This window comes from Accipiter gentilis, chromosome 14 (genome assembly GCF_929443795.1).
Source record: "Accipiter gentilis chromosome 14, bAccGen1.1, whole genome shotgun sequence".
NCBI lineage: Eukaryota > Metazoa > Chordata > Aves > Accipitriformes > Accipitridae > Astur > Astur gentilis.
Window position 1 is genome coordinate 14600047 of NC_064893.1, and position 27520 is coordinate 14627566.

The 27520-nt window shown below is 45.5% G+C and overlaps 1 protein-coding gene across 1 annotated transcript in view; it reads left to right on the forward strand.

Moving 5' to 3' along the window:
• Positions 1–2777: 2777 nt before the first annotated feature.
• The window catches only part of TBX20 (T-box transcription factor 20), a 40463-nt gene continuing 15720 nt past the window's right edge, over positions 2778–27520 (forward strand). Inside the window, exons 1-6 of the mRNA XM_049816314.1 lie at positions 2778–3077; positions 5249–5483; positions 6778–6942; positions 12256–12364; positions 17950–18108; positions 21765–21841. Coding sequence (XP_049672271.1) covers positions 2951–3077; positions 5249–5483; positions 6778–6942; positions 12256–12364; positions 17950–18108; positions 21765–21841 — 872 coding nt within the window. The 5' untranslated portion in view covers positions 2778–2950. The remainder of the gene's footprint in view (positions 3078–5248; positions 5484–6777; positions 6943–12255; positions 12365–17949; positions 18109–21764; positions 21842–27520) is intronic.

A 27520-nucleotide genomic window follows, 5' to 3' on the forward strand; every position in this document is an offset into this window, starting at 1 on the left:
TGGGCTCTCCCCCGCCCTTCCCCACTCGGGTCAGCGGATCAGCGTGTCTCCCCGGCTTGGACCCGGCGGGGGAGGGAGAGGCAGCGAAGATGAGGCGGCCGGAGCCGAGTCCCGTTCATTGCCCACGAGAGAGGAGGTGGCGGGGGGGGGGAGGGGGGGCTCTGGACGTCTAGACAAGACTCATTTCCTTATCGGAGGCGGAGCGAGGGGAAACTAAGGAAATAAAGATTCTCGTGGGACAGAGCGAAGAATTGCATGACTCAACTGAGCAAAGAAGAGCCGTCCCGTGTGGACGGCCCCTGTTTAAAATAAAACCAAACGAAGCCCCCCGGTTTCTTTCCTCCCTGGTATTTCATCTCCAAGGTACGAGCAGGGATCCACACGTCCCCAAGGGCGGTCCCTCTCCCAGGGGAGCAACCCCTTGCCCGGAGGTGATTGCCAACGCCGTCCCCGCTCCACGGCACCCCCCCCACACACACACTTGTCGGTGTTTTTCAGCCAGGCACGGTCAGCACCGAAATATTCCCCCCCCGCCCCGAACTCCGACGGGCCGGGCACGCCGGGGGCAGCCCCTGCTAGGGACAGGTATGTTACGACCTGGCTGCTCGGGGAGGGGGGGCGGAGGGGAGAGATAAGCAGGGGGAAAGGGAGAGGGGTTTTGGAGGGTTTCTCTGTGGGTTTTTTTCAGGATCCGCTCCGTTACTTTGACGGGAGCTTGGCTTTTCTATTATCCGTATTTCCACTGCGCATAGAGGAGGTAGGAAAGCAAAGGGGACTTAGGCATTCCCCCCCAACACAGGAAGGGTGAAGAGAGTAATTCCCAGGTTTTGTACCCTCCCTTGTCTTTCTTTTCAGGCAGGCCGGACTCTGCTTTTCAGGTAGGGCCGAGGGAGCTCAGGGCCGGGACCCCCGGGACCCCCGTCCCGCCGCCCCTCGTACGCCGGGAGCGGCCCCACGAGCGGGGCTGTCCCGCAGGGAAACCGGGCTGTTAAAAAGAGGGATGTCCCTCGGAGTAAAGGAGTAAAGCAGTTTGAGGACTTTTTGTTTGGTTTGGTTTTGGGGTTTTTTTTGTTCTGGTGGGGGTTTTTTGGTTGTTCTTGTTTGTTTGGTGTTTTTTTGGCTTTTGGGTTTTGGTTTTTTTTTTTTTTTTTTTTTTTTTTTTGTGTCGGGATTGATGTCGGGAGAATCGTTCGTCTTGTTTTCTCTGTGGCAAGAGGCGATGTTTCCTGAGCTGACCTTGCGGTTGCAGGGTCTCCTGGCTCCCCGGCCGGGGAGGGGGCTGGCGGGGCTCTTCCTCTGTGCCCCCCTCCCCCGGCTTACACCTTGGGCAAGACCGGGCCCCCAGACCACCGCGGGCCGCACTGAAATCCTCAGCCCTCTGCCAAACACTTCGGGCGCTTCTAAGTATGCACGCCCTGTTTGTGGTAGAATATATATATATATATATATATATTCTATTCTGTTCTGTTCTATTCTACTCTATCTATATATTCCACCTATTAGTAAATTCAGGTAATAGAAGGGCAAACCGCGGTTGGTTCTCGCTCGTTTCAAAGCGATATCTCGTGTTGCCCACTTCACTGGCGATCAAGGGTAACCCAAATAATTGTTTCTCCGTTTTAATTAATAAAGTTCAGCAGGGACAGGAGTGGCACACATCTGGACCTGACCGCGGGTAGTCCAGCAGCACGTCTCTTGGCACAAGCCTGCGTATTAAAAGCCCCTCGGATTCTGTTCTAGGTTTAGGAGTTGGAACTTTAGTGACAAGTTTGCGTGTCCTCTTGAGTCGTTTTAGGGAGCGAATATTTTCAGTCCTCTTTTTATTTAAAGGACTTAGTAAAATTCCCCGCTTTTTTACTCATGGGAGGATGCCCACACAGTGCGTTGAAAAGAGGACGAGTGAGCAACCTCCTTAAATCCCTGCCTGGGAATAATCTGTTCGTTGACACCATCAGCCCGTCCTGGTTTTCTCTCCGTCTTATGTGCTTGGTCAATACGGCTTAGTTTGGCGGAGCCGATGGAGACGGAGTTGAAGAAATCGGTGCAGTCAGTGGCCCACGCTGGCTTGGCTGGGACGGGAACCCGGCGAGGGTCTCACCGGGAGGCGGCGGGGTCGAGGGCGCCTGGTTGGGACGACAATATTTGGGAGCCGGAGCGGGAAAACCAAGCGCACCGTCAGCCTTCAAGAGCCTTCTGTCCCAGCAGAAGGCACACAACGACGGAAACGGCTGCTTTAAAAAGTTGCCGTCTTTTAAAATTTGAATTTAAAGCAGAAAATGGACACACGCACCAGAAAAAAACCCAACAACGTCTTTTCCTCCTTTCAACCATCTCTCCATTGATTCTTGCCTCGACAAAGCGAATAGCCCAGGGACCTTCTCGGGAGCATCCCCGGCCCTGTGCCCCCCCCTTCTTTCCCCAAAAGGGCTTAGAGGAGCGCGGGGGGGGGGGGGGGCGGGGGGCACCCCAAACCGCCGCCGGGGCCTCGGCGGGGCACGGGGCTGGGTTGCCCGAAGGCGGGAGCGGCGTCGGAGAGCCCGTCCGAGGGCCGGCCGCCCCCCTGCCCACCCCGCGGGCGGGCAGAGCCCCCTCCTTTTCCTCCTCCTCCTCCTCCTCCTCCTCCTCCTCCTCCTCTTCTTCTTCTTCTTCTTCTTCCTCCTCCTCCTCCTCCTCCTCTTCTTCTTCTTCTTCCTCCTCCTCTTCTTCTTCTTCTTCCTCCTCCTCCTCCTCCTCCTCGCCTCCGCCCCCTCCTCCGCGGCCGGACCGGGGCCCTTGACGTGTCCCGCCGCCGATTGGCCGCCGGCCGATAGGATCTCCGCGGCCCCGCGTTAAGGCGGGGGAGCGCGCGGCGCCGGGCGCAGAGCGCCTCCCTTCCTGCCCGGTAACCCCGCTCCGCTACCCCCGGTACGAGCCGAGCCGAGCCGAGCCGAGCCTTCTCCGCCGGGTGGCCATGGAGTACACGCCGCCCCCCAAGCCGCAGCTCTCCTCCCGGGCCAACGCCTTCTCCATCGCCGCCCTGATGTCGAGCGGCAGCTCCAAGGACAAGGAGTCCCCCGAAAGCACCATCAAGCCGCTGGGTGAGTTGGGGATGGGGGTGACCGCCGGTGTCGGTGGAGGGCGGAGGGCTCACCCTCCTCCGAGCTCCGGCAGCCGGGGCAGGCAGCGGCGGGTTCCTCCCCTTGCCCACAGGTTTCCCCTGCAGAAGGAAAAAAAAAACAACCCAACACCAAAACCCCCCAAACTAAAACAAAAAAAACCCAAAACCGCACGGCGAAAACCAGTTAACTCTCCTCGTTACCCACCGTCGTTTTCAGGCGAGGCTGTTTATGACTTAAACCATTTTCTAAATTCCTCCGGCTTAAGTGACGCCGTTTATTTATCCAGCTTCGCCATTCGTAGCATAACCTCACACCCTAAGCTAGTTACGTTTCTCTTCGCTGGTGTGAAATGAACCTCTCCGGTGTTTCTTGCAAATCGCCTACATTTTTGAAGTCAAATAAGAGAATCTTATTCTGGCTTACCAGGAGTAGTAAAACGGGTACGTAGACCTAAAAATCCCTTGGCTCCACAGCTACTTGATGTAGGCTCATATAGACTGTTTCACTCGACACCGACCGAGGGGATGTTTGTAGTAATTCCTCGCGATTTTCGGGTAAGCGATTTCGCTTCTATTCAGTCGCCTCGACTCAGGTTCGCGAAGGCTTTTTAAAAAAAACCTCTTCCCCCGCCCAATTTCTGCGGCTTGTGGTCCTTGCATGTGCCCAAGAGTTCGCGGAGAACTAAAATAATAATAATAATGTATTCAGCTTTCAGGGCGCCGATGAACAAGGTTATATTCAAGCGTATAAGAATTTAGAAAAGGCAGCGCTCTCAGCGTCTGCTCCCTCAAATCAACTGACTCGATAGATTTCACATAGTCCAGGGATTCATTGTAAACTTTATTTTTCGGTCTAGACGATAACGTAGGCCGGGAATGTTGCACTATTCCGGTTTGACACGTTTACACGGTTTTATGTTAAACGCAGCTAGTTTTCCTCTTCTTCTTCTTCTTTTTTTTTTTTTTTTTTTTTTTTTTCCCTGAAAACGGTCGTTCGATTAATTTAACTTTTTCTTTTTTTTTTTCCCCAACTCATCCCCCCACGCCGTTCAATTAGAAATCGGAGGGAAACGACTGCCTGTAACTCGGCTTTTATTAGCCAGAGATGTGGGCGCGATCTTTCTCCGCAGGGGCAGGGCGCGCTCGCCCACCCCGCGTTCGCTGGCGCCGGGCGGCGGATCCGTCGCCGCATCCCCCGGTATCGTAGCGCGGGGCCGGGGCAGAGCCCCCCCCGCCCCCCGCCCTCCCCGCAGCTCTTGCTCCCTCCCGTCTTCCGGCTGAAATTCCCAGAGAAGCCGCTGAAGCCCCCAAAGCCTCCCGAGGTTTGCGGGGAGCGGGGCTTGGCGGGTAATGGGCGAGCGCCGGCGGTAGCTACCGCACCCGCGCAAGTTTGGGTGGCCGCCGGCGGCTTCCCCCGGAGCCTGGTTCTCCAACGGAGTGTGTTCGGCCTCAGCAAACCAGCTGGGAGAGAGGGCAGAGCCGGCTTTGCGGGCGGGTGACCCCGCACCCGCCGTGGAATTACTTGTGAGGAACTCCCGTCCCCGCGGAGGAAGCGCGGAGCCTGCGCGGCCGCGCTGGGGCTCCTTCTGCCGTACGCTCTCTGCCAGCGGCGAGATTGAGGAGCAGCCGCCCGTTGTCCCCCAGCGTGAGCCCGGCCCTCCTCAGCTCCCCCCGCCCCGGAGCCGAGCGCTCCCGTTTTAATGAGGAAGAGCGACCTTTCCGTGGCAGACCCTCGCTTAACGGGGGGGGAGGGGGGCACAGCGCGTAGGGTCCGCCTTGCCCCTCCGCGCCCCGCGGAGCGGAGCAATAGCCGGGCGACGCTGCGGCCAGGGCCGCGCTGCTCCCCGCCAGCCCCGCTCCGGGCATCTCTCTCCGGCGAGAGGGGCCGCTCCGGGCGCATCTGCCAGAATCGCCACCCTCGTCCTCAAACGATGAGCTGACGCCTAAAAAAGAGCGCGGATCTGCGGGTGTGCTGGGGCGGGGGGCGGGGAGGGCAGCTGAGCGACAAATGCACACCCCGCACACCCCCCTTTTTTGGGGGGGGGGGAAAACAGTTTTTCTCGTCCTGGCTGAATCCCCTCTCTCTTTTTTTTTTTTTTTTCCTAAAAAAACCACAAACGACAAACCAACAAAAAACCCCAAACCCTGCAGAACAATTCGTTGAGAAATCCTCTTGCGCCCAGGCTTTGAGTGACTTATCCAGCCTGGACCCTCACGGGGATTTTAGCACCAGCCCTTCGTCCCTGTGCACCGAGCCCCTCATCCCCACCACCCCCATCATCCCCAGCGAGGAGATGGCCAAAATTTCCTGCAGCCTGGAGACCAAAGAGCTCTGGGACAAGTTTCACGAACTGGGCACCGAGATGATCATCACCAAATCCGGGAGGTAAGGCTCTCTTTCTAGAAGCGCGTTTGGGGCGGGGAGGGTGGGTGGGAAAAAAAGGCAAAACACACAAAATCCCCACAGTTTTTATTTTGGGAGAGCAGCGCGGACGGCCTAAGGGGAGGAGGAGGAGGAGGAGGAGGAGGGCGAAGCCCCTTAATTGCCGCCGCGGTGGTCAGCAGCCCCTCGGCGGGTGCTGCGCGGTGCGCGGAGGCGAGCGGGGGGCAGAGGGAGAAGCGGCCGGCTCAAATCAACCCGGAGGCGGGGAGGGGGCTGTCCCAGCAACTGGGTAGAAATATAGTTTCCCTAATAATTTGGTCCGTGGCTAACAGCTGCTTTGTGCGGTGCGGTGATTTTTGCGGGGCTGGGTGGGTACAGACAGAGGGAAATAGGGCGGTCGTGGGGAAATCAGTCCGTCAGGGCTCGGTTCGGTTTGGTTTTCTTCTCTCTCGGTTGCAGAAATGTGCAAAAGAATCCCAGGCTTTCTTGTCACCTCACACCATGTCATTTCTTCAGTAAGGCTTTTGGGGTTTGGGCAGTCCGGAGGAGCTCAGTGTCTTGTCGGGTTTTGTAATCCCCAAAGTTACTTGTTATTTATGTAGTTCCCTGCCTATTTTTTTTATTATTATTATTATTATTAACGAGCTCTACCAGCAAGTGCCATAAAAAATATTTTAAAAAGTACGTATAAAATCTACAATCCGGAGTTCAAAATTTTAAACTGTTTAAAGTTAGTTATTTCTGGTCTACGGCAAAACCTTACATTTTAAAGTTGTGTTTTATCAAAATTTAAGTGAAGAAAGGAAAGTTTACGTTTGAAAATTCCCTCAGAAATATCCTGAGCAGGCTTAAAAGAACATGCATCTAAAATATGTGAGAATATTAACAGAAATCACTTCTGCAATGTTTCCCTAACGCTTGTATGCCTCCCATTAAAAAATTCCACATTTCTAAGGATTTATGTACCTTAGGTACGACTATTTTCTGAAATCGTAGTGTCCTTTTAACTAACAGCCAAAAAAGCACATTTCTCCTTTACTCTTTCACTTTTACCATTTTTCTTTTTTTTTTTTCTTCCAAAAAATCGTTCTGAATTCAAGCTGCAATTTCTGTCCTTATGAGAGAGATAGACAGGATTTAACTTCTGTCATGCTCAAGCAGAACCAATAGATGCTTTAATTTTTATTTTTTTTTTCGGGTAGTTTAAATTCAATTCTTACTTTTAGGAGCTCTTCAGAAGCTCTCTTATTTCTGTTCTCCATCCATGTATTTATTTTCCGATTTGCCTTTATTTCAGGAGAATGTTTCCTACGATCAGGGTTTCCTTCTCCGGAGTGGATCCTGAAGCCAAGTACATTGTGTTAATGGATATAGTTCCTGTGGACAATAAAAGATATAGATATGCCTACCACAGGTCTTCCTGGTTAGTGGCTGGAAAAGCTGACCCTCCACTCCCTGCAAGGTATGTAGATTTTACTGCTGGTCTTTCTTTTACTTACTTTACTTTTTTTTTTTTTTTTTTTTTCCTTCAAGAAATACCTGCTATTAATCTCTCCATACTGTTTGCAAACAGTGTTCTGAGACTTTGCATCCATGCTCAACAAAGTTGTTTGCAAAACTCTGATTAATTTCTGTGATGCAGAATCGGGCCTCAAACCTCTGCTTGAGGCTTGATTTATACTGAGCGTTCCAAGCATGCAGGATTTGGCTAAATGCCCTTTTATACATATATATATATATATATATGTATGTATGTTAAATGTAGTTTGCCTCAATTCAGATAAGAAAGCTTAAAAAGAAAAAAAAAAAAGTATTGATTTTTCTTTTGGGTTTGCCCCCCACCCCCAGCATTTGACTTCATAATTTAAAGCAATCCAAGCACCACCAGCCAAGTCCAAGTAGAAATACTACATTACAATTCAGCGTTGTTTATGCTTGAACTGATATTATTTCTTGATAACATATCCAGCATTTGCTAACGGATAATTTTATCCTTGCTTTTAGTCACCTCTTAGACAGCAGGCAAAGTATGGATCAGTTCTACAGCACAGAGATTTATTTTTTTTCTGTTAAGAAATCATGACATTTTCCGAGACATTAGGAAAAAATCAAGTAAATCTAAATCTGTCGTCATCCCCCCCCCCCCCCCCCCCCCCGCCGTCTTTCAATAAAGAAACAAAATGCTGTAGAAAACTAATTTCTAAAATCATTCCGTTAATGTAATTAATGACAGACTCCTTGCAGCATTGGGAAACTGAGTCTGCAGCACTAGGCTGTATGGTAGGAGGGCACTTCAGCAGAGACCCACACTTCAGTGTATTCAGCCCGGCACTTCAGTACATACTTACGTCCCCAAGTCCAGTTAAGACTGAAGCACATGTCGAACGACTTTGCTGAGTCAGAGCCAGAGATATGGAAATAACACGAATGCCTCTCTGGCTTCAAAGAAACTTTTCGTGGAGGGCTCCGCGCAGGCACACAGACCCGCTCCAGGTGGCTCAGCCCGGGGTTAAGAACTTGCTTATTACAGGGACAGAAGTTAGAAGTGAAATGCAAGAAATGGAAGCACATTTTTGTGTGTGTGTGAGTATAGGGACCGAATCCTGCACGCTTTCCTCATATAAACAGTTCCACTGAAAGCTTGCTGACTGCTGATCTCTGGAAGGCGGCTGAGGGAAGTAAACAAACAAAAAGTGCATGCAGAGAAGCTGTGATTAAAGACAGCAACCTAGGAGTTATGTCGGCTTTGTTTTCATGGCCAAAACCCCCTTCTTGCAATGTGGTGGTTAACGTCTGAGGGCTTCATTTGACGTATTGTAATGGGCACTGATCAAAACCCAAAGAAAAAACGTGGATCCTGCTCCAAAGGAGTCAGCTTCAAAAGAAGAAATAAGGGAAGGAGAGAAATAGTTTTAAGACAGGGTTCTCCCCTTCTTATTTTTCTGTTCAGGTGCCTTTTGGAATACCTTTAAACAGATTGCTAATTCACACTGGCATAGACTAGTTCAATGAAGAAATACAAGAATATAAGGCAAGAGATTGATCCTTGAAATAATTAGCAACCACCCTACTGAGTGTTTTAGAGTTGGGGCCAAACATTCTTGGAGTTTATTATCATCACACTGTGGTAGCTCTTTAAGGTCCCCATCAGATCAGTGCCCCTCTGCACAAATGTATATCTGTGCTGTTTCATTTTTGGGATGTTTTCAGGATGTTTTGCCCCTGTGTGTAAATGTATACCTTTCATGTTTTGTTTTCAGGACGCTTAGCCAAAAGACCATTGATCATAGCACAGGCACAGATTACTTTTTCTTTGTATGAAGGGGACTTACAAATACATTTATGCACTTTCTCCTTTTTATGCTCCTGTTTGGTGAGAAAAAGGATGTCAAGAGGTTCAGCGTGCTGACATTTGCATTACTATTGCTTTTTCTGAAGCATTAATGCGTCTTTTGAGGTGGGACACCTCAGTCTTGCTCAAACAGATTAAAAGTAGTACCCCTCCCGTCTTGAAACGGGTTTGATCCTGCTCCAGTAACAGGAGCCCTTAATGAGGTTACAATTTCTTGTCCTCCAAACACACCATTTTAGTGCTCCTTACTTGAGGAATGTCAGCGAGGGGCATATGTGCACCTAGCATCTGGACGCTGGTACCAAGGCGCTGACTCCCCACGCACATCACTGCCTGCATCTGCATAGGCACAACGGCATCAGGGGAATTACTCGGGAGTCATCTTGTGCATGGGAGTAAGACTTTGCAGGATCGAACCCGTTAAATGTTTTGCTCTTTCCATTATAAAAATAACTTTCAACTATAGGACAGCTTTTTTTTTTTTTTTTTTTTTTTTTTTTTTTTTTTTTTTTCCAAAATAAATAAGTATTCTGTGATTCTGTTTGAAAAATTAGCCCTTCAGGGAACTTTCTATAAAAACCAGTTTTATACCTGTCTTCCTACTGTCAATGTTTAAGACAAGTTTATGTTGCAACAAACACTTAAATAAAAATACTTTTCAGAGAGTCTTTTGTAAATCTTCTAAAGTGCTATCTGGAGAGAGAATTCCTATGGGATATTTTATGTTTGTTCTTCCAGATTGCTAAGACTGTGTGAAACACCAGTTTAATAAGTTTCAGCATGTACCTTTATTTGCTCTTCTTCCCTTTTCACCTGCTTTCTTTCGTTCAGAAGTCCGTCTCTTTTTTTATTTATTTATTTTGGGTTTTTTTACTGCATTTGGCTACAATCAATTGTTTAATGAAGTTAGTCTTTACGTGCTTACAGAGAACTCTAGGTAGGAAACATTTAAAAGGTATATTTTGCAAATTATTCAAGACATTAAGGTAATAAAAAGCAGCATGCACAGGGCTTGTAGGACCAGACCAACTGTTAAACTAAATAGAAGGAGAGCGGTGTCACATTCCAAAATATGCCAGAAGGAAGCAGTACCCAAACCTCACATATATCATGAAACACTATATACTGTGGAGGAAATTCACATCCAAATATGGCTCCTAAAGCCTTTGTGAATTGAAGCGAGCAGCTCCTGGTGTCTGGCCAGCCATGGGCAGCAGAGCCCCTGGCAAACTGCTGGGGGAGCCTTGTGTGCTGCGCCGGAATGTGCACGTTTATTTCTCTAACCCATTTGCTCGCAATCTTCTTGACGACTTCTGCTTCAGAGGGCGATATGTCTAGTTTTCAACCTTCTTCTCTGAGGTGTACAAGCTCAGGCCATAGGAGGAGTGTGTGGATAACTGTAGTTCACCAGGTGGGACCACGTGTTGCAGTGGGATCGACAGCGCGTAGCAAATCAGTAAAGAAAAGCAGGGTCTGTTAATACATTTATGTAACCAATATTCAGGTGCCCACCCTTCAGTGACTTTCCCGTTAACACTCCGCTGACATCCAGCACTTCGCAGTTTGAGAGCCGTGCCAAGCATTAACCACCTATGGTGTAAAATGATTGTGCTCAGCTTTTAGACACATGAAGATCTTTACTCATTCCCCAGCACACATTTGAAATAGTTCAGCTTTTTGGTCCCAATTAGCCAAACCTTGCTCAGCCTGACACTCTGTGATCACAGTAAATGTTATTAGCTATCCAGACATTCAAAATTAGGAGCGGGGCTCAAAAAAAAATATATCACAAGGCTAGCTGAAAGCTTGCAGGACATGTTTAGGACTCTTTGTTTTGCCTTCTCTAATTCAGGGCTCTAAAGATTGAGATTTTCACAGCTTTTTATAGGAAGGCAAAGTTAATTTTCATGAGAAGTAAAATTCTTTTGACATAACAGGATTCCAGGTCTTGCGTTTTCAGATGCATCATAATTTTTCATGAGCCTTGCAGTGCAATCAGCAGAGTCGATAGCAGTGAGGATGCTTGTATGCTAGGAGTATTTTATTGTGACAGGAACCCTGGCTCAGCATCCCTCCCGTGGACATAGCTATACCAGCCAAGCTGTGCTTTGGATCAATGTAAGGAAAACATCCTCGACATCTGAAGCAAGCTGTGCTGGTAAAACTTTAGTTTCACTGTGTCTTGGGGATTATGCTGGCAAAACTGGAGAGTGCAGGATCAAATCTCCTTCCTCTTTGAGCAACAGAGCCGTGCTCCCGGGAGTCTCTAGTACAGGCATTCCTTGATTAGGGATCAGCATAGTCTAGCAAAGTGTTACGCCCCATCATTCAGTGGTTTTTCCATTCTCCTCTTGCCTAACCAAAACCGGAGCTCAACAACAACAACAACGAATGTTTATCTTTGTAACCCAGCATCTCAGCGCTGCCCCACCCACCTAATGGAAGAAATCCATCCGTGTGGCCAAAGACACCACCCAAAATGAGAGCCAGGCCCTCAGCAAGTGATAACCAACACTGGCAAAAGCAGAACAGGTCTGGTTTTCACTGGCTGAAGGTCTAGTTCAGCTCTTAATTCACTATCACAAAAGAACGTTTGAGTTAGTTAAATAATTTTCAGCAATACATTATTCCTATAAAATCACTGTTTTTAAATAGCCTGGCGCTTGTAATTAGTCTAGTCATAATGTATATATCATTGTATCTACATGTCTTTTGTGCTTCCTTTTCTTCTGCTTAATTTCCCAAGTGGTGGGTTGTTAATTACAGAGCTGCAATTAATTTTTCACGTCAGACCACTGTGCTGGACTGCAGCCTTCAACCTCTTATAAACAGACGTCACCGTAGCTAATGTGTGATTGAGTGCAGGTTAAAATCATTATCACGGCTTAATGTTACATATAAAGAAAAATGCATTTTTATCTACATTCCCCCATTATCTCTCTAATGACACCATGTTTTTTCTCTCGGAGCTGTAGTCATTGTTATTTTAAGTGCTTGTTAGTACAGCTGGGGGCAAAGACATGATCAATTTTTCATTTGGGAAAAGACACAACAGTGAATGTTAGTTAAGTCTCCATTTTAGATAACTAGATAAAATAATAGGTATGGTTAGAGAGCAATCTAGCACTCTGACACAGGATTCTTCATTACGTCCCAGTGAATTAAACAACTCAAGTCATCTGCTTTACTGTCTTTCATTAATGGTCGTATTTCAGGTGTTCATTACTTTGGGGGAGCTTGTGTATTGTTTGAGTAGCAGATCTGTGTTACCCTAAGCTCTCAGGAAATCCATGCCCCTGAAACCACCGCATACCCCAAAAGCAAGGTATTACGGGCATTTTAATTGCGTACGGATGTGGTGCCCATGTGCAAGCCGAGAGGTGAGATTTTTTTATGAGCAGGCCTTTTCCGTGTCTTCTTTAGGTTGTACGTGCACCCTGACTCCCCGTTCACGGGAGAGCAACTGCTGAAGCAGATGGTGTCCTTCGAAAAAGTCAAACTCACCAACAACGAGCTGGATCAGCACGGCCACGTGAGTAGCTCTCCTGGTGGGAAAGGGTAAAGGAATCGCTCGCTTGTGCCATAGGGCTAAGCTTGCGGGAGAGAGGCTGCGATGGGGAAAGTCTGCCATGGACCCCACGTTTTACACCTTTCTTGGCTGGCCCTTCGTACCGCAGTGGAGGAAGATGCTATGTGAAGCTTTAACGTGTTGGGTTCTAATCTCTGCTGACAAGAAATGAGTGACTTCAGAAATGAGTTTTTTTCACTTTTCATAAGGTAGAGCCCAGGTCAACGCAAGCGTTCAAATTATGCTCCTATGGCCATCAGAGGCAGCACATCCATTGGGGAGAGAAGTTCAGAGTGGAGTGGAGCATCAAAGTATGGGAGGGAAGGGAAGGAGGGGAGCTTTTTCTCATGCTGCCCACATTTTGCTGTGAGATGGCAGTGTACGCTCTGCCACGTGCACTGTTTAGCAAGCTCACATGCTTTTCCATGTGTGCTTGGAAGCTCCCTCTCATTACAGGCAACCTCGTGGGGTTGGGTCCTTCAACAGGGGCTCTTTTACTCCCAGACTCAATGCAGCATGGGCACAGAGTCAGCAGAAAATACTGGTGCGACACCAAAACAACGGCTGTTGAATTATAAAAAATAAGTGTGCTTCAGCTGCCCTTGAAATAACTGTAGGCTATCTGCCAGTTAAGGTGCCACAGGGTGGGCTTGGGCCTCTAAAGGAAACAGGTCCCCGCCCTAATCAGTACCAGTTTGTTGTCACAAGCCCTGCGGCTGGAAGCTGGTAAATAGGATGCGGAGCTGCTGGCCATAGCTCCCACTATGCTCCATCAGAGGGGGCAACCCCTTTGGCGACCTGACTGTCTAATGGCAGGTGGTAAGAAAAAGTGTTGTCTGTCCTGCGCCCTCCCCCAAAAGTGGCCGTAAAGTGCAGGAAAGGCTTGGTAGTGCCTCCGGATTGCAAAGGAAGAGCTAAAAGCATTGTCTCTGGGCTCGGTGATTCTCCAGGGGAAGGATGAAGGAGCAAGGGGATGGATCTGAAAGGGTTGTTGGCTGAGAACGGGGCAGTTAAGAAGAGTGAGTGTAAAGGCAGTGTTAGTAAATGAGGTGTCAGGAAGAGAAGAGTGATTTTGAACGCTGAAGCACACGTAGGCGTAACTAACCTGTAAAGCTGAACAATTGTGGCATACACGGTGTCAGAAATCCCTCCCCTAGTGTGGCATTTATTGCCTGTTCGGACTGTGTGAGACAGTGGCCGTTTGTCTGACCTGTGTTCTCTGCAAATGCTTCTCATCCGCAAGAGAATTTTTACTCATTTCAAGACCTAAGAATTGAACCACAGCCGTGGTCATTCAAAATACATCCCAGAAACAACAACAAAAGTAGTTTAAAAAACCAGAAAACGAAAGAAAACCCAGATAGATGCCTCTGTGTTGTTCTTTGTAAAGATCTGTCTGTGGGTATATTTTTCTTGAATCTGGTTCCCACCGTTGTTCCTCTCCTGACTAGCGGAGAATGTCTTCTTTTTTTTTCCTTCTCTCTTTTATTTCATAATGTGTAGAAGGGCAAAGCTGAAGATTTGTGGGCTCTATCACTGAGTGATGATAGAGCAGTATATGTGAGCATTTAAAAAGAAGCATTTTTCATCATAACAGGGGCCATGTGTGCCTCTAATAAAGGGCTCGCAGCAGTATATTGCAAACTAGTTAGGAGCGGTGCAGTTCCCAGAAGCCCAGACGAGTATAAAAATGAAGTAGGTCTGAGAAGCTGTCGGGAACAGAGACATGTGACAGAGCAAGAAGACGTAATTGTCTCAAATACAAGCAGTGGGAGAAAATGATCTGTAGCATTTGGGATACAGCCTCCCAGTTAACTTTCCATGAAGCAGCAGAGGTGGATCCCATTCTGTACGTGAAGGCTTTGGACAGCCGAAGTCGATAGAAAGTTTTGCATGTTCAGTTAAGAATAAGCCCCGAAGGCTTGATCCCATGTTGAGATTTGCATGGTAGGTGTTTACGCCTTCGCGGAGCACTCCCTTTTTTAATATTTTGTGGGGTTTTATGTTCCAAATTAGGGTGTCAGGTTTTATGTGCTGCCTTATTGAAGCTATGTAAATACCATCATTGGGTGCTCAGTATAATTAAGAAAGAAACTCATTCTCTGGAGCCTTTAAGGAGGACTCACTGTGCCATGGTCAACAGCATTTCTGAGCTCTTGTGTACTAAGAGAAGGGGAGAATCAAAATGCTTCCTGCAACCTCTCCCTTCAGTTTGAAAGAGCCCTTCCTCACTGAAAAAAAAAAAAGTTTTTAATTGACCTGCTAAAATCTCAATTGTGTTTGATAAGGCATGTTGGTTCCCAAGGAAGTTTTAATGATCTGAAAGATGCCTTTAAGTACTAGTTATAGGTAGAGAAGCTGGATCCAACCTGATTCCAGTTTGTTCTAGTTGCTTGCTTTCTCCATCCTCCAGAAGACAGTTTTGGTTGTTAAGGTAATTGTGGTATTTTATTTGTAGGGTGGTTCATTTCCTGAAAAGGAATCTGAAGAGAAGAGAGGCATTTGTTTGTGCTAGCATTTGTTTGTTTTCTCTTATTCCGAGACTTTTGGAGTTGGCAAGCATCTCTGCTTGTGTATCTTCAATAGCATGCATAACCCCATAGCTATGTACATATTCTCCCCCAGCATCAGGCAGAAGTCTTATCTCTGTGTGCATGACATACGGCTTGCTCCATGGAAACACTTTCAGATCTCCTTACCAGAGGAAGGAAATGGCTCCCGTCTCTGGATTTTTACAGCTGAGCAAGTAATTCCCATTTTTCTGGTCATGGAACATTTATGAACGTGATTTTTTTTCCAGATTTCACACAGACTGCTTCTTTTAGGACTTTCGGTTGCATTTAGTTGGGGTGGCGTAATTTCTGGTTTATGGTGAGGTGAACCATGACTGTATACATTATCGTAATTGCTTTTCTGGCATTTATGACAGCAAAACTCAAACACATGAAAGTTTGCAAAAGCAAACACAAAGGTGTGAATGTGGCCAACAAGTAACTGTGAAAGCAGGGGTTTTAGAACAGCCACAAGGAGTTATGCCCAGGGGGTTTATTTAAAGTCAACCTGGCAGAAGTTAGGAACCTCCCTGCTTTTAGAAAGCAAACTTTGCCTGGTAACACTCTTCTTCGGTGAATATGGAAGCCGCATTCACAGCATAGTTCCTGAATTCAAAGCCACCTCAAGGGTTTTGCAGCTGGCATCCAGATTGCCTCTGGTGACCAGTCTGTAGCCAGTGGGAGCCAGATGCCTACAAACCTGCCTGACCTTACAGCAAACAGGATCCCATAAAGACGGATCCTGGTCATCTCCCCTGCTGCAGGCTGTCAGCACGAAGGATGGCTGGGGGCCTGTGACCACGCTGTACTGCCGGTAAGCATGTGCCAGGGGGCTACTGTAAGTATATGTGCACCTGATGTTTCCCTTGGGGCACACCAGCACGACTATCGCAGAGCTGGCATCAGGGATTTTCTGGTAGCTGAACCGTGCAGGTAGGGCGCTGCTTGGACTCTGAGACCACTCTCAGGGGCTACTTCGGGAGATGCACCCTGTGTATGTAACTCCTTTAGGCTGTTTCAATGGTCCTAATGTAAGAAGTTGCATGGATATTAAGGGGTACCTTTGTGCAGTATCCTGCAGACTTTGGTATCAGCCAGTACTGCAACGTTGGCAGCCTGTGCAGGGATGCAGATAGAGCACTACATACACACACCCACACAAAAAGGAAATAGTGGCCTTAACCTTGGCCTTGGGTCTTTTGTGACCTCCTGACTACATTCGGTACTTGTTTTGTAGCCGAATGGCCCGACTTGCCTCTGGTGGGAATGCGTAGGGTAGAGCATCGTGGCAGGGGATGTCATCCATGTGCACTTTTGGTTTCAGGAAACTTTCATAAAGGATTATGCGGTCTTGTTTGAGAAATTGAGTTTCTTTGTTACAATTTGCATTCATAGAGGAGTGAAAGCAAAGGGCATGTGTGGGAGCTGCTGTGTCACGGCTTTTTCCTCCTCCCGCTTGGCTGCTGCTCAGGTGTAATGCCTTGGTGTGGATATCGCGGCCATGAAAGGCAATGGGAAGCGCTGAGCTCTGTGGGCCAACCCTTCAGTAAGCTCATCACCATCTGCACGCTGTCCTTTAAAATGTCTTCTCCAGCTGCTTAGAGCAGCCCGAGTGACTAGGATGGTAGGACAAAATTTTACAAAGAGAGGGAAAAGTGCTAAGGATGTTAAAGGCAAGGTCAATGGCCGTTGTGTGTGTGCGCACATAAAATGGTGAAGTGATTTGAGAAAGGACATGAGCTAGTAAAAGCAGACATGCAACATTTTCAGGACGATGGTTCCCCATCACTGTAATGAACTTCTTGTTGCTGTGTGCCCCCCACAAAGTCACAGTGCGAGTCTTAGCAATGTTTGGACCTGAAGGAGCAGCGAGGAAAACGCTGATGGAAATTTTAGCCATGACAAAGCTGTCTCTAAGCTCTCCACTCCAATGCGACGTGCAACCTTTCTCATTGACTGAGTTAGCATGAAACACTGCACCACTTCTGCTGTGTTTCAGCTGAAGTTAACGCTTCCTGAGGAATGCACATTAGCTATTCCAGATGTACAGAGCTGACTGTAACGTCGTTATGGCCCCTGCAAAATAGAACCACCCACACCATTGCCAATTTCATCTTGTGACTGTGATTATATCCAAAACAAGGACTGGTGCAAGCCGAGCTCTGTATTTAATTCTTATATTGTAATACTGTGGTTAGAGACAGCCAAACAAGCCTCCAGCCAGCGGTAACCGAAGTGAATGGGACTCTTGGTTTGACTCCAGTGAACGTTGAAATTGGTTATTTGGTACATTAGGTTTAGAATTGTTTGGGGAGCTTGCAAACAATTATTAAGGAGGATAAAATAGCAAATCCTGGTTATCTGGGGGTTCTGTACTGGTTTCCCTCCTTGCCCTAATTTTCGGTAGTCGGTGGTGAAGAGCGTCTACAAAGTAGTTTGCTTTAAAGGTTTGCCACAGTAGAAAGATCTGGAGAGTTTCGGTTTTGGTCAGCTGGTTTGTGATGCCAGTGGTGGTGGTTTTTTGCTTGGGTTTTATTTTTTTCTGGTTTTTTTGAGGGGTTCCTGTCTGTTTTCATTCTGCACCTGTACATTTTTGCAAGTGTGGATTCTTGGTCATGAGCTTTCAAGTGTTACATATTTACATTTGCAGCTGACACCTGCAAACTGGGGCACATGCTAGTAATAACAAATTTTTATGTAAAACACCTCACCTGCAGGAACAGGTATTTATGCTTCAAAAAGCATGTGCTCAACAGTTGTGTAGGAGGGAGAGGAAACTAGCTCCTGGGATGCCTGCTTTTCCACCTTCATTGTCTGGAACTGCCTGAAGGAGCTGGAGAGTTTGCTCTGAAAATCAGCCCCTGGCTAGTTAGCTCTCAGGTGTCTCCCCTGCACTGTTAATTAGGTCTTCTCCCCCCTCCCCGCTACGGTTTTATAGCCTTCGAGGGTCCTGTTAACCTCTCTCTCAGGACGGTGCCTTGTCACTCTTTCTTGCAGATCATTTTGAACTCCATGCACAAGTACCAGCCAAGGGTCCACATTATTAAGAAGAAGGATCACACAGCTTCTTTGCTAAATCTGAAATCAGAAGAGTTCAGGACATTTATCTTTCCAGAGACAGTTTTTACTGCTGTAACTGCCTACCAGAATCAACTGGTGAGTACAGTTGCTAATTTCCATGGATTGAACTAAATGCCACCCTGCTGAAAACTTTCTTTTCCTCAATCTAAACTAGGAAACTTTCTGATATAACCTACCTTTCCATGCCAGTGTCTGTAGTGACCATGCCCAATCTAATCCATATTCAGGAGTAATTCTTGTGTATATGGATAGTACTACTAACTTCAAAGAGCCATAAGGATTATGCATGGGAGTAAAGGTGGCATGAAAGAGGCTTTCATTTGTCTTCCCTTCTGTCTATACGAAGCTGTTTGCATATTGTCGTTCAGTGCTTTTCTAATTATAGCTCATTAAGGAGCTGTTCGTTCTTGCCGTGATCTTTCACTCCACAAGCTGTTAGCTGAGAGATACTCTGGTTTGCACATGATGATTTCATGGGCTTAAAAAGTTGACTAATTAAGTTGTAAGGCTCAAACGTAAGGGAAATCACTCAGAGATATGCTTTTCAGAGGCTGCCCAGATTACATCCAGATGTTCGAATTTCAATTTGCATGCCAGTGAATAATATATACAAAATGGAGGAAATCATAACAATGGATTGCTAATGAGTAATTTTAGGAAGCATATAAACAATCAGAGAGCAGAGGCTCTGCTTGACAGTGGATAGAGCTTTGCTATTTAAGTCAGTGGAAATACGTTGTTGGCTTCAGTGCAATTCAGAGTGTGCTTTAAGGGCTTAATGACTATGGTGCTTCAAAAAAATACCCCTTTCCCTCTCTAATTCCCCCAAGTTAAGAAAAATACAAGTACTGTCCAAACATGTGGGCAGGCAGCATCACAGAGTTAATGTACCTGCTGGATTATTTAAAGAAGTCTGCATTTGTTAATATGAAGCAAAAGTAACTATCTAAATGCTGTGAATAAAATGAAACTACTGCATAGGCGTCCAAGGAAGCTGTGAAGATAATACTGGTAGTATTATGCCAGTCCTTACGACAGACCCCACATCCCACTTTGGGGCTTTAATATCAGAATGTATGGATTTGAAACTCAGATTTGTATCTCTGAATGCTGTAGAAAATACATTCAGTACCTGGCACTCTCAAGAATATAACGTTCGGACAGGTGGTTAGATTTTTCCATGTAACTTTCTGTGGAAACCAGCAAAATAGTAACAGGCACAAAACCAGCTAAACCTGGAATTTATTTCTGTAAGAGGGATTTGTGTTTACTGATGATATTTACACCAGAGATGTTTCTAAACTAACCTTCCCAAAGCACATACATTGAGTCCTGGAAAATTTCTCAATGGAACATCTCCGGAACCCCTAGAGGTTGATGCTGTCATTTTATTTATGACTAATGAAAATGGAGCCTTTTTTCATTTTTGCCATTTCTTTCGGAACTGTTTTAAGGAGGGATTGATTACATTTCTGGAGGTTATTAGATAAAAGCTAAATACATTACACTTTCAACAAACTATCTCATAATTTAAGATTTAAAGGGCATGCATTTATTCAAACAGTCAGACCACTGCCACAGAGTTGAATTGTAGGTCAGGTTTCATTTTAAGATGCTTTCTAGCAGATGTTCTCTGATTGTTTGTAAGACAGTCTCTCAGGAAAAATATGGCCATAAATGATTGTGAGTCTCATCTGGCTTTGGTGGATAAAAAAAGTTTCTCTTGTGATGTCATACCAAATCTTTAATATTAGGAAAATGGAAGTTTGATTGGTGAAAATATGCTCAAGAGATGAATAGACATCCTTATTATTCTGCAGTGCAGTTGGCTCGGTGTGTTGGTGATCTAAGTCAATGGAACTCGTTAGAGCTTGTCTTTTTTCAAGGTAGAACGCTGCCATAAAAATGCTCACTGTACATAAGGCACTAACCTGCCACTCTTTCTAACACCGCTGTTGAGTCAAGGACTTACAGATACCTTGCGAGTAGAATGAGACTGTAACTACCTTGCTGAGCTGTTGCAAGGTCCTGTGACAAGGCTAGCGTTCAGGCTAGTTTCCACCAGTTCTACCTGTGTGAGGGGACAGCCTCAAACCCTCAGCCAGCACTTGAGGTCCCATGCTGTTTGACTAGCCCACAGGAACAACCAGTGAGTTGCAGCACCTCCTACGTAGTGCCTCAGAGCAAGGACCTTCCCCAGAGAGGTCTCCCCCTTCCCTGTATGGACCCAAAATGCTGGGCAAGGAAGGCAGCAGCCCCAGGGTGCAGCGAGTTTCTCAAGAGGGGCAAAGCAGGTGGGTGGCAGTGACAGGAGCAGCCGCTCAGCACATTGTTCATATACTGCAAACCAGTATTAAATACTCAGGTTTTGTCTTTGTAAGCCTGTCCCTCCCTCTCTTGTGTTTTCCTCCCAGAAGACCTCTTTCTCAGAATGAAAAGTTGTGTTCAGTTGTCCTCTTTTAATTTTGGAGGAGAAGCCACCCCATTTTGAAATATCTTTGTTTGATGAGAGCATTTGATTGTTTGAGGATTTGGAAAAGATCCTTTTTCTTTCTGAGTCTCGAGGGCCAGCTATTACAAATGAGATGGAGGCCTCTTCAATACAGGCTTTTTTTGAGGAAAGCCAGGCTGACGTAGCTGCTCAGTATGAAACGCTGAGAGCTGTTGATTTTCATGGGCTTCAGCTAGAGTTGGTGGCATTCACTGTCTTGCAGGACGGGTCCTGTGTTGTCCCTTGTCAAGCTCTTACTCCCACTTACAGTTTTATTTTTAATCCTTGGAAGAAGTATGTCTGGAAAATCTGAATGTTACAATGATGTCTCAGGTTTTATTCACCAAATCTCATTTGGTTGGACAGCTAGAAAATTTCACAAGGGCAACGGTGTATTTTCTTCCTGCTCCCAAAAAAACACAGTGGAAGCTACCACCTATGCCTGAAAAGTTTCACTGCAAAGTTAAGGGGAGACCTGATGCATTGGGGCAGAGGGACTCCTGATCAGCAGGTTACTCTGGCAGAATGGAAAGGCTGACAGGAGGCACTGGGCAGGTTTGTAGCTGCATTTGAAGAAGGGAGGAGAGTTTTTGTTCCAAGATCTCTGGTTTTCCAGGACTGTGATGGCTTTAATGGGGTTACTCCTTTTACCCAGGCTCTGTCACTTTAAATCTGAGTTCTCCCCATATTTTTCCTTCCTCCTTCTCTTCCTCAGCCTCTTTCCATGGAAAAACAGTTAAACTGCCCCTATGTGATGGCTGGTAGGTCTGTCTGAGAACATTTGCACCCCATTAAAAAAAAAAAAAAAGTGGGGCTGAACTGAAGCACTCTTCAGGCCTGCAGGCAGTGGCTCCTAGTTTGGGCTCGTATTAGGTGATGTGCAGCTCTACTTACGAGGCTCAGATGTTAGCAGGGTGCTGTGCATTGCTCGTGGAAAAGACAACCTGATTCATGCCGTTAAAGTATTTGGAAGCAGTAATGCTGTACGTGGGTGGGTTCCTCCTGCTTTGGGTGACATGAAGGCTGAGCCCACTGTGCCCTTCAGTCTTTGTATTGCCATATGTGTACTACACCCTGGTTTGTCTCGCCAGCTTTGCAGCATCTCAAGAGTAGCATGCACGCAGACAAGGAGCATGGATAAAATTAGCAGTGAAGTCAGGAGGATGGATTGGTTAACACTTTGTATGCTGCAATACCTTAACACTATATTCATGTTGCATTGCTCCTTCTGTGTTTCCAGATAACCAAGTTGAAAATTGACAGCAACCCTTTTGCTAAAGGATTCCGGGACTCTTCCAGACTCACTGATATCGAGAGGTAATGGGGACTTTCTGTTTACTTTCCATGCAGATAAGATAAAGAGAAGAGAGAGTTTGTAGGAAAAGCATCCTTTCAACTCCTGAGAAGCTGTGCATTTTAACGTTATCTTGTTGCATATAGTAAGCCTCCTCCACCTCCTTTAAAAATACTTATAAACTTTATGAAGAAAGAGCTGTTTTGAGTTTTGACATCTGTTCCAGTTGGGGCTGATATATTCATCTTCCTGAGGGGGCTTCTTAAAGCGGGGAGAGGGTTGGTTTTACAACTTCAGAATGAAAAGCTTTTTTCTTATCATGCCATTTAATCCTATTGAGGGCTGTGAATTGGGTCAATGGGAAACAAGGGCAGTGGTCCTGTGAAAAACATTATAGCTCCCCACTGCTCCACACAGTGGAAAAGAGAGGAGGGGAGCTTCCCAAAATACACTTCAGCAGTCCCAGACACTGAAGTCAGCAATTATTGCCATCAGGATGAATCCCTTAACTCCCTCTGACGACAAAGATGCCATTTTTGTTTCACCAAAATTGTACTGCAGGCTGCATCAGGGGAAAACTTTATCTGGAAACTGTTGAGTTTTGTGTGTGTACAGCTCATTATAAGCAACTGCTGCCATAGGCACAGAAGCATTAACCCGCAGTTGAGTAGGAAATAAACTTCAATCTCTTGGTAGCTCTCCAGCGCGTCACATTTTTATGATATCGTGTCAAATAGTTTGGCAAATGAAGCAAATTAAGCTGCCTGGATCCTTTAGGCTGGAAGAGAACTCGATGGAGATGGATATAGCACATCCAAATTTTCCTATGAGCACACAATCATGAAAGAAAGTTTGGAGAGTCCAAAACCCTCCAAGCTCCTGTGTGGGGATATCCAGATGTATCTGTGAATCATCTTTCACGGGTGCATATAGGGGACAAACTGCTCAACCAAGTCATGTTGATACAGCTAGAGAAAGCCTTTACAGCATTTCGAAAGTACATCAATCTAAGCAGGTCCATGGATGGGAAATAGTGATATATTTTATACCTTACTAGTGACTGGATCATTAGTGATCCTTTGAGTGGCTGGGTAAAAGAACAGTAATTTTGGGACAGCAAGCTTGTAGACTGCAGTGCACACTTGCAGTGTTGTTAAAAATTGCTTCCTAAGTGAAAACCTTCATTGAAAATGGAAAAAAAAACCACAAAGCAGATTTAATTAAAGTAGCATAACCTGCTGTATTGACAGACTGACAGAATGACAGAAGTCATTCAGGCTGCAAACTGATAATTCATACACTTTCTGTATTTTTTTTGGTGTTGAACTGAATGGCCAAATTGACAGGTAAACAACATCCAAAGCTCAGGTTTGTATGCAATAAATAGTCCAGGAAGGACCTGTAGGAAGAGAAGAGACTTTGATTTTCACCTTTCAGTTTCCTTGTTTTACAGACAGGCGACATCTAATGACACAGCTTTGCAAGGGCTGAGAGAGTCTGAATAGATAAGCTGGGAGAAAAACTTAGTTACCTCGGTGCAGATGAACTGACTGTTGTGGTGCTGGATATGAAGGGAATTTTTCCAGAGGACATCTTATTATAACAGCACATGGCATGGAGTCAGAAAATGCTGAGCATAAACCGCAGTGCCCTTTTGTTTATTGATAAGTGTAAGAACAGAGCCTGAGACAGGCAGCCTAGCCTAGGCACGAACATTGCCATGAAAGATAAGGTAGCCAAATGTGAAACTTACAATAAATACAAGAAACAGAAGGTGAAAAGTATTGAAATGACATTAAAACTCTGGATTTGAGAGCCCAGGTTTGGTTAAGGACTTATTTTGACTTAGATTGGAAAGCTTAGCCCTGATTAGGGAACAATGGTATTTAAAAAAACCCAAAATCTGCTGCACAACACATCAAGTACTGAGATAGTAAGAGTGTGACGCACAAGAGGGCTGGTAAGAGGCTGTTTGAGAACTTCCTAAGTTATCTGATATGGTCCAGAAATACCAAGGGTTTTATTCAGTTCCAGCATAACATATTCAGGCAGATGAGAATGTCATTCTCTAAGTGCCCACTGGTTCTATAGATTTCATTTTAGCACCAGCAAAAATTGCTTAAAGAAATCTGATATAAAGCAAAAGAAATAGCAAAGTGAGATACGACAACAGGAAGAATTTCTTGCTTGGTGACCATCACGACAAGCATTACAACAGGTAGGTGATACATTAAATAGTACAGCATGAGTCTTGCTCAGTCTAGTTGGAAACTTAGTTAAGATCCCTGTCTGAGAAAAATACTTATTTGCCAGGGAAAAGACTATGCAGACCAAACGCATGTTTGCACAGCTCTTGAAAATTGAATAGTTATCTAGAAGCTGTGAAAAATACCTTCCATGCACTGCTTCCTAAGCAGGCCTGCATGCAGCACATGCATGCACGATGTGCAGTGCTGTGCAGTGATCCTCATGGTCTCCTGTAAAAAATCCTGTGATGTTAGGGCCAAGAGAGCACACATTTATCGCGAGTTCCAGCTTTTCCGAATGACCTAAGTAGTGTGAAAGTGTACAGAGCTTTGTATTTCATTTCCAGGTATTTAAGCTTGCTTTTTCCTAAACAGCCTTCGGGGAGGGAAACAAATCAGATCAATTGATCTTTAGAGACCTAAAGAAATTAAATTAGTCTGGAGTCAGTTACTGCACTAAACCATCCAGTAATTGGATTGCTCCTTGTAACTGATTGAAAACAGCCTCTATCTGTAACAATATAGGGAGCTTTTCTTTATAGTAGATCTGAGAGAAAAACACATCTTTTTATGACATGATGACAGAAATTGCACTTTTTTAATCTAATTGAATATGATTTTATAAATATGTGACTTTAATGATTTCAGGCTTCCCATTCTAGATTTACGATCCTTATGTAGGAAATTCAAGCTGCAAATGCCTTTAGGATTAAATCTGTTTGTGTTATACGTGATGGAGTTAAAATAATATATGTAAAGGTAGAGAAATGTGCAAAATGGTGGGAGGTAGGCAACAGCAAAGCTAGTGAAGTGCCTGTATTTTGTTTTATTCCTGTCTAAATACCTTACAATGGTTTTCTTGTACTCATAGCTGTATACACAAAGCTTTTAACTACTAAAAAAATCTTTGGTAAGTTTGGTATACATCGAATTTTCAGTAGGATGTGAGATTCCTTCCACAATCAACTCTTTCCATACATTACTTGTAGTAATCTATTTATGACAATGGGGCAGACTTTTTCTGGGGCTACTGTGATTTAGGTAAGTTGCTGATTCAGCTTTTGATCTTTTTACGTGGTATTTACATTTCCTTTATTATAAAAAGGCTCCCACAGTGGTTGAGATTGAAAAAACTGAACATTTAGCAGCAATTGTCAGAATGTGGAGCTTATCGTACTATGGAGTTGACTGTGGGATGCATAATGCAGTAATGTGGATGAGCATGACCTTTTTTAATGGTAACCTTCGTGAAAAAGACTAATGCAGGTTTTATAATGAGCAATTCACTCTGTGGAGGTAGACTTTAAGGGAATATCTTTATGCTTCTCCTTAAGAAAAAACTGCCAGAGCCATAAAGGATGCAAAATCAGAAACCAACAGATTACTTTTTTTTTATCCTGAGCCTGAATTTATCTTTTGAGTTGTTGTAAAGTATTAGTCTTCTAAAAATAGGTAAATAAATAAAACCATCACAATTAAATATCATGCAAACAATCCAATGGAAAAGGTGATCGTTTCAAGAGTGTGAGTCCACAGAACTACTGAATTGTAAAATAATCATCAAACAAGAATCGACAGATCATAATCATGATCTGAACATTGCTTGTCTGTTCGATCCAGTATGTGATAGGCAAGTTCAGGGTGTGGACTTGTAACTATTAAAGAGAACTAAGCGAGTATACCCATCTGCAAAGTCCAATAATGCTTCTGAGAGGTAGATACATACTTCAAGAGGCAACATGGAAAAGTACAGCTGCACACCCAAGTAATTTCTAGGCAGAGAAAAGAAGGATTGGGGGATGGGAGAAGTAAGAGAGCTGCATCCCAGCATCCCAGCTGGATTTGCATGGTAATCAGATTCTGAATTTTCCCCTGAGGAACTTCATGTCTGAGATGTGGAAATACATTGTACTGGCTGACAAGGCTGTAAGTGAAATGGATGCTAATGCCCGGATATGGGCACTGCCCTGTTGAAGTAGCAGTCAAAGCCATGTGCTTAATGACGTGCTGTCCACAGCAGTCCTCTCCTCCATCCCTTCCCCAGTCACCCCACAGAGCTGCCTTCTTCCCTATCCCCACTGCTTACTGCTGGTCCAGAAGAACTTCCCTGACTCTTGAAAGCCCCCTACCAACAGCCAGAAATACATATTCTCTACAACCTACTCCTGTATCCATGGTTAAGTAGAGCTTTGTCATAGTGCTCCAACAAGTCAAACTCCCCAGCTGATCCTTTATCCTCAGCTAGTTCTCGGTCCGCGTATGTCAGCAACCAGCCATGGGAGATCATCTTCGATGCTGAGGTTGGGAGAAGTGAAGTCCTGAATTTAGGGAGAAACACCAGGGACACTGGTGACTAAATGCCTGGTATCTGGTGCCATCCCAGATGTGCTGAGGTTACTCCAGCCTCCAGCTGCTACTGCAGAGGGGTAGATGGATTGTCTGTATTTTCTGCATCATCCCTTCCAGACCACTGCAGATGGCTTGGACGTCTTAGGACATGTAGAAAGCACTACCTGCCTACATTTAGACACCTGAAGCAATCCCTTCAAATCTGGTTCGTCTGCCTCTGCTTACTGTTAGCCAGACAACTGTTCCTTTTCCCCAGCAGAAAGCCCTCCATGCTGGCTGAAACCTCTTCAGTTCCCAAGCTTTTAAGCACTCATACCCTGGCTCATTTTCCACTTAGGTATTATGTTATCTATCTTTTTACTTGTGCAAAAGGGTATAAAAATGTTTTATTTTGCTGGTGTTTTCCACTCACCTCACGCAGGTGTAGTGCGTGCATAAGGGGAAGGGATGACGTCAGATCAGACCCACAGTTTCCACCCCCAAGGAAGTTTTCCAGGGACTTTCCAGTACAGTTTCACGGTACTGCTCCGTCCTCACCTCTCATCCTCTGCCTGGCAGTCAGAAAGAAATGGTTGCAGTCACTGGGTGAAGTGGAGCTCTGTGGGGTTGCCTACATTAAGAGTTAAGTGTGTCACTATAGTCGGTGAAAAAAGATACAGAGAAAGAGCTTTGATATAACATTTGCAACCGTGTGCTTTTTTCCAAGTCGGAGAAGAGAAATGTAATTTTATCTTTTTTTTTTTTTTTTTTTTTCATTCCCTGTATAAAGATAGCTGTTTTTCTTATTTTTATCTGCAGTTGAGAGGAGTGGAGTGGGTATATTTAATAACCTCATGCTCCTTCTTCGTAAGTGTCATTACTTTTCCCATGTCATGGCTTCAGCCAGGCTACGTCACCTCCATGCATATTAAAGCTCTTCCAGAATGGCCATCAGGGTGCCAGTAAACACCACTTTGGAGACACACTTGTTCTTTCTTCTGCAATTATCAAAACTTAGTTTTTCAGAATTTAATTCTTGTTTCCCTTCTTTCTTAAAATCATATGTATTCTCAGAGTATTGCATCTATCCAACGCTTGCCCAGTAGTTTTGACTTTGTGTGAAAGTGT